At 38.4% G+C, this 12,271-nt stretch overlaps 2 protein-coding genes across 2 annotated transcripts in view; both read right to left on the bottom strand.

Annotated features, from left to right (window-relative positions):
* Positions 1–12,271, bottom strand: part of LOC148681160 (protein NLRC3-like) — a 345,676-nt gene that overhangs the window by 129,799 nt on the left and 203,606 nt on the right. The window lies entirely within an intron of this gene.
* On the bottom strand, positions 3,722–10,181 carry LOC148681208 (uncharacterized). The gene is made up of 3 exons (XM_088650623.1): positions 10,036–10,181; positions 9,563–9,712; positions 3,722–5,601 (listed from the first exon to the last, which is right to left on the bottom strand). The coding sequence occupies exons 2-3, from the start codon at positions 9,645–9,647 to the stop codon at positions 4,628–4,630; spliced, it is 1,059 nt and encodes a 352-aa protein (XP_088506749.1). The 5' UTR covers positions 9,648–9,712; positions 10,036–10,181; the 3' UTR covers positions 3,722–4,627.

Here is a 12,271-nt window from a genome sequence, read left to right as displayed (position 1 = left end):
GATTTGAAGTGGCAGGAGATGGGGATTGTGTCCTTGCTGAAGTAGAGCAGATAGGCTTTCAGCCTCTTATTGGAGCGTTGGTATCGAGTTGGCTTCCAGGCTGAGCTTGGTGTTGTTGAGCTGGGGCTGGCGTTTCTGTTGAACTTTAGAAGCTTGTGAAGAAGCTGGCGCAGTCCTGTCAAGAGCTTTCATCGGAAAACGAAGATAAGGAAGTTATTTTTTGCTAGGCTTCTTATTATGAGTTTGGATTAATCTGATTGGCTAACTAAAGATTGTAGATGAGAGACCAGCTGTGGTCAATCATATCACATGCTCCTCTCAAATTAGTTTGTGAAACTTCACTAAATGTAGGCTGCCATTCAGACTTAATTGTTGATAACAAGAATTCAATTGTTGATTTTAACAACTAAATTGCTACTAGTAAAAATTGGTTTGTCCTCCACACACTTCTCCTTCACTGTTACATCCTCTCTTCCCTCACACACACAGTTCTCACTTCTTGATGTAAATAGTGCAGCAAAAACACTTTGTTCCAATATACATCCTGCCTAGGTCCTAGATCTTGCCTGTCGCCACCAGCCCAACGCACCTACTCCCTCTAACCCCTGGCTGTCGGATGGTCTGGGAAAATAGTTAGTTTTAGGGTTAGGACATGTTCTGTGATAACATTGAACAGCATCCAGGGCAACAGAGAGAGCATGGCACAAATCAAAAGCCTCCACTGACCTTAGCAAGTACCAAACCCAGCTGGCATCATTAGCCTCCCAACTCCATTCGGCCAAAACCCCATACTACCATTACAAATTTAACACCACTTCAGACGTCCACAAACTATTCAAGACATTTTATACTTTGCTCTGTGCTTCTCCATCAACTCCTTATCATCTGGCCTCCTTCTTTACACAAATAAACACTCAAATTAGCAGTCTATTTCCCACCAAATCCAACCTAAATCTCCATCAAACAACACCCTCTGAAAAAAAAGTCAACCTCTTCCTTCACTCCACACTGGCACATTCCCAAACACTTTTAAGCAGATGTAACGAAGGCCAGCTAGTGAACTGCTTACTCATCTGCATACATCACCTTCCCTACAACTCCACAAATTCAATAAAATTTCTCAATCAAGCTGGGATCATCCACCATTACCCCATGTAGTTCGGTAAGAAATCTTAGGGTGATACTGGATGATCAGTTGTCCTTCAAAGAGGACATTGCTAACACAGCTCCATCATGCAGAGCTGCACTTTTCAACATCAGAAAAATCAGACTCTTCTTAACAGATCATGCCATGCTGCACAACTTTTAGTGCAAACTCTTTTCATTTCAAGGCTGGACCCCGACAGTCCTTTTCTAGCTGGATTCCCATCCTGCACCCTTAATCCTCTACAGATGCTCCAGAACGCCGCAGCTCATCTGGTCTTCAATGAGAGCCCATGTAACTCCTCTCTTTATCTCCCTGAATTGGTTACTGCACAAGGCTCTTGTCAAGTTCAAATCACTGGCACTGCACCCTCTTACCTCCACCTACAGCTGAAGGTCTACATCCCCTCTAGAAGCCTCCAATCTGAGCTATAAATCACTTTTCAAAACCTTTTCATTGACTGTTTCATGTTGAAGGAATGTCTTCTTGTAACATTTGTTGTACAATAGTAACAAACTTACTAGATATTTTAACACATGAAATGACCAACTAGTCTGTTAATGACTTACACTGAGCATAATGGTATGGGGCGTGGGCCCGCCCTCTATGGCAACTGCTCATTAGAAGACAGTGCCATTGGGATGGAGCAAACCAGATTATTTTAAAACTTGATTTTTGCATTAGCTCGCTCATGCTCGCTGCTGCTCTCTCCCCCCTCTCGCCTTGCTTTCGGTCAATGCACAGCCACTCAATCAGGTCGCAAAAAACTTTCCATGCAACCTCTTAAAGTTTAGGAACCGCCGAAACTGCTAAAAAAACTTCTGCAAACCGACTCTCAGCAGAGTTTGTCACCCTGGTAACCCAGGACAATTTCCACTCACAAGCGAGTGAATCTTAAGGACGTCACTGAAGCTGAGTCACCAATCCATCAGGAACGCCGTGTTTTGTAGAGGCCAGTCGGCAAAAGAAACACAAACAAATGTCATCTCTTGCTCATCTGGTGCAAACTGATCTTAAGCAGATGAAGATAAGTCAAATCTTTGCTTTTGTGGTTTCTCAGGTGGGATTCTAAGATCTAGTAATAAGAGATTAAATTAATTTGGGACGGTTGTCCACTCATTTTGCACAAGCACCACAATTGAGAACCATTGCTCTGATAAGAGGATAAGCATTCTAGGTTGCATAGGAGTACATTGCAACAGCCAGTTGATGAAAAAGGGTTGGGGCTTCCTGAGCATTTATTTCATTATTACACCTTCAGTCTGAGACATCTCACTCACTAGTCCATGCCTCCTGAGAAAGCTCCATCTCGGTTTATGGTGGAACAAGCCATCCTACTTCCCCTTCCACCACTACAATATCTATCTATTTATTTATTTTATTTTGTTAATGTGTTATTTAAAATATAAAAAAAATTTACTGACAGAATTTTAGGTGCAGGCTAGGACTGTCTCTGCCATTTGCAGGTAACGTTGTCCTTTTGGCTTCATAGGATATGGACCTTCCACATGCAGTGGGACGGTTTGCTGCTGAATGTTTGATTACTGCAACTCTCTACTAGCTGGGCTTCCAGCTAACTCTATCAAGCCTCTTCAACTGCTCCAGAATGCAGCAGCACGAGTTGTCTTCAATGAACCTAAACGAGCACATGTCACTCCGCTGCTAGTCCGTTTGCACTGGCTGCCAGTTGCTGCTCGCATCAAATTCAAAACTCTGATGTTTGCCTACAAAGTAACTTCTGGCCTAGCACCTTCTTATCTGCACTCACTTCTGCAGATCTATGTGCCCTCCAGAAACTTGCGTTCTGTGAATGAACGTCGCCTCGTGGTTCCATCCCAAAGAGGGAAAAAATCCCTTTCGCGAACGCTCACGCTCAATCTGCCCAGTTGGTGGAATGAACTCCCTAACTGCATCAGAACCGCAGAGTCACTCGCTATTTTCAAGAAACGACTAAAAACTCAACTATTTAGTCTCCACTTCACTTCCTAATTGCCTCTTTGAATATCACACTAACTGTACAAAAAAAAAAAAACACTTCCTACTAACACTACTAATACTTCCCTTCTTAGACTTTACAGACCTGAAACTTGCCTTTAGTACTTATTCATTGTTGCTCTTATAGTTGTGTAAATTGCTTCCTTGTCCTCATTTGTAAGTCGCTTTGGATAAAAGCGTCTGCTAAATGACTAAATGTAAATGTGACATGGCAGGGAAAGAAACAGCACCTCTAGGTCAGAAACCAGGGTGCTTGACGAAAAAGGTGGCCATCTCCAGATTGGAGGAAAGTCCTTACCCCAAATGAAGTTCAAGTATCTGCGTTTTTTTTTTCATGAGCAATGGAATGTAAGATTTAAAGATGGATCAGTGCAGCAGCAGCAGTAATGTAGTTAATGTGATTGTTGTGTTGAAGGAGCTGAGACAAAAGGCAGTGTTCTCAGTTTACTGCTCAATCTAGGTTCCTACTCTCACCTATGGTCATGACTGAAAGGAAAAGATCTTGGACGCAACTGGACACATTTTACAAAAAGTGTTATGCTTGTTTGAGTCCCAACATAAAAAAGAGACGAGCCAACAAAATAGCCTGAATGCAAATTATTTATTATAAAATGTAACTCGTAGAACAATCAATCAAAGCAACCAACAATTGTTTAGGGATAATAATGAAGATAAAGACTTAGGATATAAATCACAACAACACATAAGGTTAAAGAGTCAATGAGATGGCAGGTCTTGACATGATGACTCCTGAGAAGCCACAGCGACCTGGAGTAGCTAGCACAACAACTTTTTATATACCCATTAATGAGTAATGCAGGCAATCTGGAGTTTTGGGATCATCACAGTATATTAATATTGTAAAACTGAATACCTGTCGGTCTGCCCAAATCATAAAATATTCATCAAGTTTGTATTCTACTCAAAAAAGTAAATGTAGTAAACTAGAAAGAATCTTGACCCTAAAAGTAAAGAAACTTTACTAATAAAAGATGCAACACAGGACAAATGAATGGACTTTCTTCCTAGTGATTTTTCTCATTCAGGGAGTCAGACAGAGAACATCATCCAAAGCAACTCTAGCTACATGAATAGACTGGAAAGTGGAGTACAGATGCATCCAATCTTCTTCTGTTTTCAGATGTGTTAACTGATTAAACCTCTTGTCACAGTGTGAAAACTTGTACGGTCTCTCCAGTGAGAATCGTCTGGTGCAGTTTTAATTTGAGCTGTAAGAAAAGTCTTCTCACACTTAAGCACACATACTCTCTCACATCACTGTGGATCTTTATGTGTTCATTTAGGTTTGCTGATCTGTTGAAACTCTTCCCACATTGAGTTCATGTGAATGGTTTCTCTCCAGTGTGGGTCTTCATGTGTTTATTAAGGTCTGATGTGTTGCTGAACTCATCCCACACCGAAGCTGCGGTCACAGTAGAGTTTGAGCATGCAAAATTCTGTTGTACGACGCTGTGAAAAGGGGCAGGATTAAACAACATGATTAAACATAAATGGTTTCTCTCCTGTGTGGCGCATCATGTGTCGATTAAGGGACGATGAGTGGCTGAAACTCCTCCCACACTGAGTGCATGCAAATGGTTTCTCTCCAGTGTGGATCTTCATGTGTTTATTAAGGAGTGATGAGCAGTTAAAACTCTTCCCACACTGAGTGCATGTGAATGGTTTCTCTCCAGTGTGGATCTTCATATGTTTATTAAGGAGTGAAGAGCAGTTAAAACTCTTCCCACACTGAGTGCATGTGAATGGTTTCTCTCCAGTGTGGATCCTCATGTGTATATTAAGGGATGATGATTGGCTGAAACTCTTCCCACACTGAGTGCATGTGAATGGTTTCTCTCCAGTGTGGATCCTCATGTGTATATTAAGGGATGATGATTGGCTGAAACTCTTCCCACACTGAGAGCATGTGAATGGTTTCTCTCCAGTGTGGATCCACTTGTGGTGATTAAGGTGTGATAAACAGCTAAAACTCTTCCCACACTGACTGCATGCGAATGGTTTTTCTCCAGTGTGGATCCTCATGTGTATATTAAGGGATGATGATAGGCTGAAACTCTTCCCACAATAAGTGCAAGTGAATGGTTTCTCTTTAGTGTGGATCCTCATGTGTTGATTTAAGTTTGATGATTGGCTGAAACATTTCCCACACTGAGTGCATGTGAATGGTTTCTCTCCAGTGTGGATCCTCATGTGTAGATTAAGAGATGATGATTGGCTGAAACTCTTCCCACACTGAGTGCATGTGAATGGTTTCTCTCCAGTGTGGATCCTCATGTGTTGATTAAGGGATGATGATTGGCTGAAACTCTTTCCACACTGAGTGCAGGTGAAACGATTCTTGTCTCTCCTTTTCAAAATACCATCAGTCTGTAAATGAGTATTTTCCTCAATTTTGACATGATGTTCCTCCTCTTTACTCTCCTCATTCTTTTCAATTAGGTCTGAAATAAAAAAATAAAACTTTAGTTTTCATTCAGTCTTAAAAACTTTCATCAAAAGCTGAATAGTGAAAAGACACTGGAAACATTGGCTACACACACTGTCATTTTCATGCACATTAAATGTAAAATATATAAGATCATGTTTTGTTCGGTCCATTAACATGTTCACATTTAAGCACATTTAATTCATCTTTATTTATCTAGTGCTTTTACAATGTAAATTGTGTCAAAGTCGCCTAACATAGAAGTTTTAGTAAATTGAAACCGTGTCAGTTCAGTTTTCAGAGTTCCTTACATAATTGATCATAAAAGTCATTTTTGTCATTGATAAGACACAGATTTGAAAGCTGTAAATGGCCTAATTTTATTCGTATATATTCATAATAACAAAATAATTGTTCTAAAATTTGTAAAGCAGACAGGAAATACATGTTTATTCTTTGCCTGAGTGGTAAATGCATCAGAAAAAAGTTCTGGGGTAAAAGCTAAAAAAACAGCTGAATATTTGCCTCGCAGACATGAGACACACCTGTACAGCATTTGCCTAAAGGCTAAAATATGCACCTTTCCCATTGTGTGCTGTTGGGTCTTTTTCATCAATTCTGGGGTGATTTTGAGGCTTAGTTTGGAAAAAAACTTGCAAAGCCATAACAGCATATAATCATGCATTTATGATTTTTGGTATTTCCTGTGACGACAGTCAACATTGTTTATTTGGTCTCCACCCATGGAACGGCTAAAAGGAAATGGGTGAGAGTATAAAAGAAGAGGAGAGTTGAAGAGGCCAGCATTATGTGGTGTGCGGAAGAAAGAGAAGTTGACTGAACTGTTGCATTGTGGGGACAAGTAGAGCAGGGGTGGCCGGCCGGTCAGAATCGGCAGGCTAGCGCAGAAGCTCAATTGAATATACTGGGGTAAAATAAATGCTCATATTACAAAGACATGGCGGGGAAAAATGTAATGTAATGCAGTGCTTCTTGTACAATCTGAGACCCACTTTATATCAGATATCACTCGAGCAGTGGAGATTGCTGATTTCTAAAGAAAGCAGACCTTAAACACGCAAATTTTTGCTTTGGCATACAGTGTACCGGAAGCGCTTAACCCAGGTTACTGGCAAATTAAAAGTCCTATTAGCATGCTTCGGCATATACCCTATTATTGCACAGCCAATTTACACAAACTGACTATAGAAACACTATTCTGGTTTTCCAACATCTGTAATGATGAGGGCCCACTTTGGTTACTGATGGAACAGCACACGTCTAATTCTGTGTCATTACGCTCACTACTTTGTGCTTTCATTCCAGTTTGTGGTGTTTGTTCACCAAAAATAAGAATTAATGAAAGAAAAGAGAAAGTGTATTATTTTGTTCATATTGCTGAATGCTACTGTTGTTGTAGTTCAGCTGTAATTGTGTGTTCTGTACATATGCCTGTGATTGATTTTATACAGGGGGCGCTAATGAAGTGTGAGACAGTATCATGCTGCTGTAAAACCACTAACGAATAGGGATGTAACAGTATTGTAAATACCGTCATACCGCAATATAAAATTTTTTCGATATTACCGAAGTCGCATGACTCGGTAAAACTATAGGTCTTCTGAGAAAATTTGCTCAGGTGAATGAAGCGAACGGGAGGTAGCTGAAACTACATTTCCCATCAGCCCAGGCGTGGCCATAATCCTTTGCGGTCTGTTGTCGCTACAGATCCAGTAATGCGGAAATGGAGTGTGCTGCTAGTAGCGGAGATGAAAAAAAGATGGAAATGATCGAACCTAAAGCGGGTGTTGTCGCCGCGCGCGTTCTGATCAGCTGTGTTGTGGCGCGCGTATTGTAAAGCGCAGAGGGGGGGTTGAGCGCGCATACTCAAGAGAGGTGTTGTCGCGCGCCTACTGAAAGGCTGGACTGGACGGAGGTTGTGTCGCGTCGCGGGGGCACTTTTGATCGTTTTGGAAGGGCATTTTCTATCCAAGACTAAAAAGGGCATGTGCACTGCACAGGTTAACCCCTATGTGTGCACGTGCCTGCAAGTTGGGGAATTGCAGAAACACAGCACACTGTTCAGATTGATGCAGACATTGACTTGTACCGCAAAGAGACCTCTATCTCACTCATGGTTTGTCTTCTCAAGTGGGGGAAAGACAATGCACAACGTTACCCCACTGCTGTCAACATGGGCCAAGTCATATCTCTCTTGTCCCAGAAACCTCAGTCCCAAATGAGAGGGTTTTTTTCTGTTGCAGGGGACATTGTAAATACCCAGAGATACCAGCTTTTACCAGATTATAATTATATGATAATTTTCCTTTAAACCCATCTCTATCTAAGTGAGTGAGTGATTAAATGTTGAATGTGATGAGTTTTCAAAAATACTAAATTGAAACTTTATTTTTTTTACATGGTTTAATAATTTTTTGTTATTAAAATTGAAGTTAGTGTTTCAAAGCTTACAGATAGATGGCTAATTTGTATGTCATTGACACTTTTGGCACTTTTTTGGAGTATTTTCAAAAGTTTTTTTTTTCCTGTAAATGATTCAATAAATACCGTACCGTGACATTCATACCGAGGTATTACCGAACCGTGAAATTCTGATACCGTTACATCCCTACTAAAGAATAATAAATCCTTTTTGCTTTGTTTAAACATTCTAGTGCCATGTTTCAGGAAAGATCCAACGTATTTCCATTACCGGACACAACACAGTAAACAATATTCTACGAATAACCCAGTTATTAATGGATCACTCAGAATATGGTCACAATTCAGACCTCACTTTAATAATAAACAAGCATTGCCTTCTGCTCCCATTTTGTTAAATCCGTTATTCTCTTCCTCTTGTATAGATTCAGCATTCCAATTATGCTTTAGGAAGGGAGTTATCTGTGTTAAGGACCTGTTTAAAGATGCCATATTTATCTCATTTCAACAGTTAACAGACATTGAGATTCCCCAGTCAAATATTTGACTATTTCAAATATTTTTTTCCAAAATAAACTTTCTTTAAAATAAAAAACAAACGAGCAAATGATTTTAAAGTTTTAAAACTAAAATAAACTAAATCTATGCGCAACAATCTGTCCAGGTCTATGTCCTCAGCAGTAAATCCATGGAGCACATTTAAACAAATGTTATTGTAAGCAAAATAATTAAACTATTATAATAAATAGAGTTAAAATGACCTTTTTGAATAAAAATTTTAACATTTATTGAGATAAATTGTTGGTGATTGTATGGGTTTTGGCCAGATTGGGTAACAAAACATGAAAAAAGAAAAATAAACACTTGTTTAAAAAAGATTTAAGACCTCACAACATTTCAGTAAATTTAAGACTTTTTAAGGCCTAAAATTTTAGATTTTGAAATTTAAGACATTTTAAGACCCTGCAGGTTATAGGGAATAGCCCTTGTAATTAGTTAATATAATTATGATGTCATTCTAACTCAGTTACTATCTGTGAGAACTAATAACAACTACTAGAAACAACTTTTAACCCATAAAAAAGTTGATTAAAAAAAGGGGAATTGTGATCAACGTGACATATGCAAATGGGAAGTACTAAGCCAACACTATCACTGTAATAGCAGATATCTTTTATGAGAATAGAATAGGTCAAAAATTGTCAGCTCAGACAAACTTTTTAAATTGATTGTTTTTTATTTATTTTATATAGCGCCAGTGCTCATGGACGCTTTACAAACAGTAGGAGAACAAGAAATGCAATAACCTTAAGAAGGTAGAGAAAATGGGAGACTATTAAAACAGAAAAAGAATGACACGAGAACAAGTATGAAAGAAACTCATTCCTATCTTTCAATAAGTGCTTATGTGCATTTAGGAGAACTAGGCAGCACACTCAGGGCTGCAAGATGGATTTAATTTTGTATTCTTATTATTAAAATATATCTGAATGAGGATCAAATGACTGAGTTGGTTTTTGAGAATGAAAACCAACCTGTTAGTTCCTGCAGATCTTCCTGTTTGACTGTGAATGTTTCTTCAATCTTCACATCTTCACTCTCCTCTTTAATAAACGCCATCTTTATAACAGTGTGGAGATCAGTCGCTTCAGCAGGAGATTTCCTCTGTGTTTGGACACTTTATTCTGTTTAAAATGAACAAAACAATGAACAGAAACAAACTTATCTTTAACATTTGCTTTAACAGTTTCTTTATATGAGAGTAATTAACAAAAACAAATCAGGTAAGTCTGAGCAAGAAACAATAGCCACAAATGAGCTGATTAAAACTAGTGACGTAACTACATGTCAGGATAAAAACAATATTTATAACCAAATAAACAAAAAACTGAATACTTGTAAAGAAGCTTTTAAAAATGACGTTGAACAATGCATCCACACATATTTACATTTTATAATGGTAGCATTCAGATATTATTTGAGTGTAAATTCGATCTGTGCAACTCACCTTTTCCGTCTTCAATGAAGAAGTAGGATGAAAAAGGCCTCAGTTGGTTTTTCTTTGTAGGTTGTTGTTGGTAATAATCCCAATGTAGGAATCTACAACCGTAGTTTGTCCTCCAAAGTTGTTCTCTTACAGCTAAATAAGCCAATGAAGCATCTGTTAGTATCCCGGAATATATAGATGCAACCCTGCTGAGCTACTGGATCTGGAATGCGATTGGATAAGACTCAATTGGCCCCCATTAATGCTGGTATAAAGATGCAAATGAGCAGTGGAGAGCAGTGAAGACTCGACACACATTACTGTGGGGGATGGGAAGTTCAGCAGCTTTACAAACCAGTTTTACAAAGAAATAATGATGTATTGGGAAAATAAGTTGACTTTAGCCATCATCATTTGTTTTGTTGCTGTTGTTTTATAGGACTATTGATGGAAGCTTTTTTTATTTTGGCTGCTGCATTTTGTAGTTAATGCTGATACACCTATGTTGAGGTATTTTGATTTGAAACACATTTTAATTGTTTTTTTTTCCCAAGCTGGTTTTTGTTTAAAGATGCAAATGAGCATTGAAGACTTAAACCACACTGATGTCTCAACACACACAACTACATTCACTTATATAATAGCTGTGTAAGTGATACTATTATACTGTGATATATCATTATTCGTTAAAAGAAACAATTTCTAATCTTCACAGTGAGGTTTTATTTGTGTTAAGTTCAGTCAATATATTAATATTAGCAATGTTTTAATCATTTAATTATCACTGAACCTGTTCTTTATGGGAGTTTAGAGTCCTTTACTTCTCCTAAAGCACATGCAGCTCATTACTGCTTCCTGTAAACTGTCAACACACTCAACAGGTCAATTATTTCTTTCCAAAAGTGTCTATAAATTTTTATGATCAAAATGTAACTTGTTTCTGTGCCAGTTTTTATTTCCTTCGTTTTTTAGTTGAACAGAACATGTGTGAGCAGCTCATTTTTCTCGAAAGCCTCTTATTTACCTGATATGTAACAAAGATGTTTTTCCCTCTAATTATCAGTTGTGTTTGTGCATACAAATATGCATAGACATTCACAAAAGCATATATAAGATACTCTGTGACAAAACCTTTTTTAACACTGTAAAGCTATCACCTACTGTCCATTTTTTGCAACTTTTGGCCTTAGAAGATAATTGTTTGTACATTAATCACAAATGGATGAGACACACTGTAATTTCAAACTCATTAGTGTTAATTCCAGGTGCTGTGAAATGTTATGTACAAGCTGCAGAGGCAATCAGGTGTGATTAAAGTGCCATATATCTGATCCAGTCCTCCAGCATCTTTTTTGCTTCAAATAAAGTCTTATACACTAAAATCATTATAGAATTGGTCTTTTGTTGCTAATAATTGATTTATACTATCTGAAATATAACTAATTCTATTATATAGCTTTATCGCTTAACCAGGAGAAGGAGGAAAAATGCACTCACTCACTCAATGCAGTCGAATCAATGAGCAAAAAACAAAATACATTAAAGGTTACCAAGACACATATCACAGCAAGAGAGATCTGTTATGGTACAGGCACAAATCAAGCGACACAAAGACACCAAGAAAGCAACTTTTAATCAGAAAATCAGAAACTTTACATATATATATATATATATATATATATATATATATATATATATATATATATATATATATATATGTATATTATTTATTCATTCATTTTCTTGTCGGCTTAGTCCCTTTATTAATCTGGGGTCGCCACAGCGGAATGAACCGCCAACTAATCCAGCAAGTTTTTACACAGCGGATGCACTTCCAGCTGCAACCCATCTCTGGGAAAAATCCACACACACACTCACACACTACGGACAATTTAGCCTACCCAATTCACCTGTACATGCATGTCTTTGGACTGTGGGGGAAACCGTAGTACCCGGAGGAAACCCACGCGAACGCAGGGAGAACATGCAAACTCCACACAGAAACGCTTGTTGCTATACATATATATATAGCAGCTGGGCATAGTTAGTCTGCAAGCAAGTTGGGCTGCGGTCACACTAGAGTTTGTGCTTGCAAAATTCTTTCATACATCGCTGCAAAAAAGGGTGGGATAAAACAATATGATTAGACGATACTAAAAGCGACTGATTGCTCCATATAGCTCATGTTTTGATCTTCTATTGGTCTAATGCACTCACGTGATGTGATGTCAAGCTTTTTTCTTACCTTTGTGGAGTC

This window comes from Danio rerio, chromosome 4 (genome assembly GCF_052040795.2).
Source record: "Danio rerio strain M-AB ecotype USA chromosome 4, GRCz13ab, whole genome shotgun sequence".
Classification (NCBI taxonomy): Eukaryota; Metazoa; Chordata; class Actinopteri; order Cypriniformes; family Danionidae; genus Danio; species Danio rerio.
Note: the sequence above shows the minus strand (reverse complement) of the source record. Positions and strands in the feature narration are given on the sequence as shown.

Excerpts from the sequence above, each read along its gene's own strand:
- LOC148681208 (XM_088650623.1), bottom strand. The coding sequence starts at position 9,647 with ATGGCGTTTATTAAAGAGGAGAGTGAAGATGTGAAGATTGAAGAAACA. Across the intron at positions 5,602-9,562 it reads AGATCTGCAGGAACTAACAG|ACCTAATTGAAAAGAATGAG; the intron begins GTTGGTTTTCAT and ends TTTTTATTTCAG.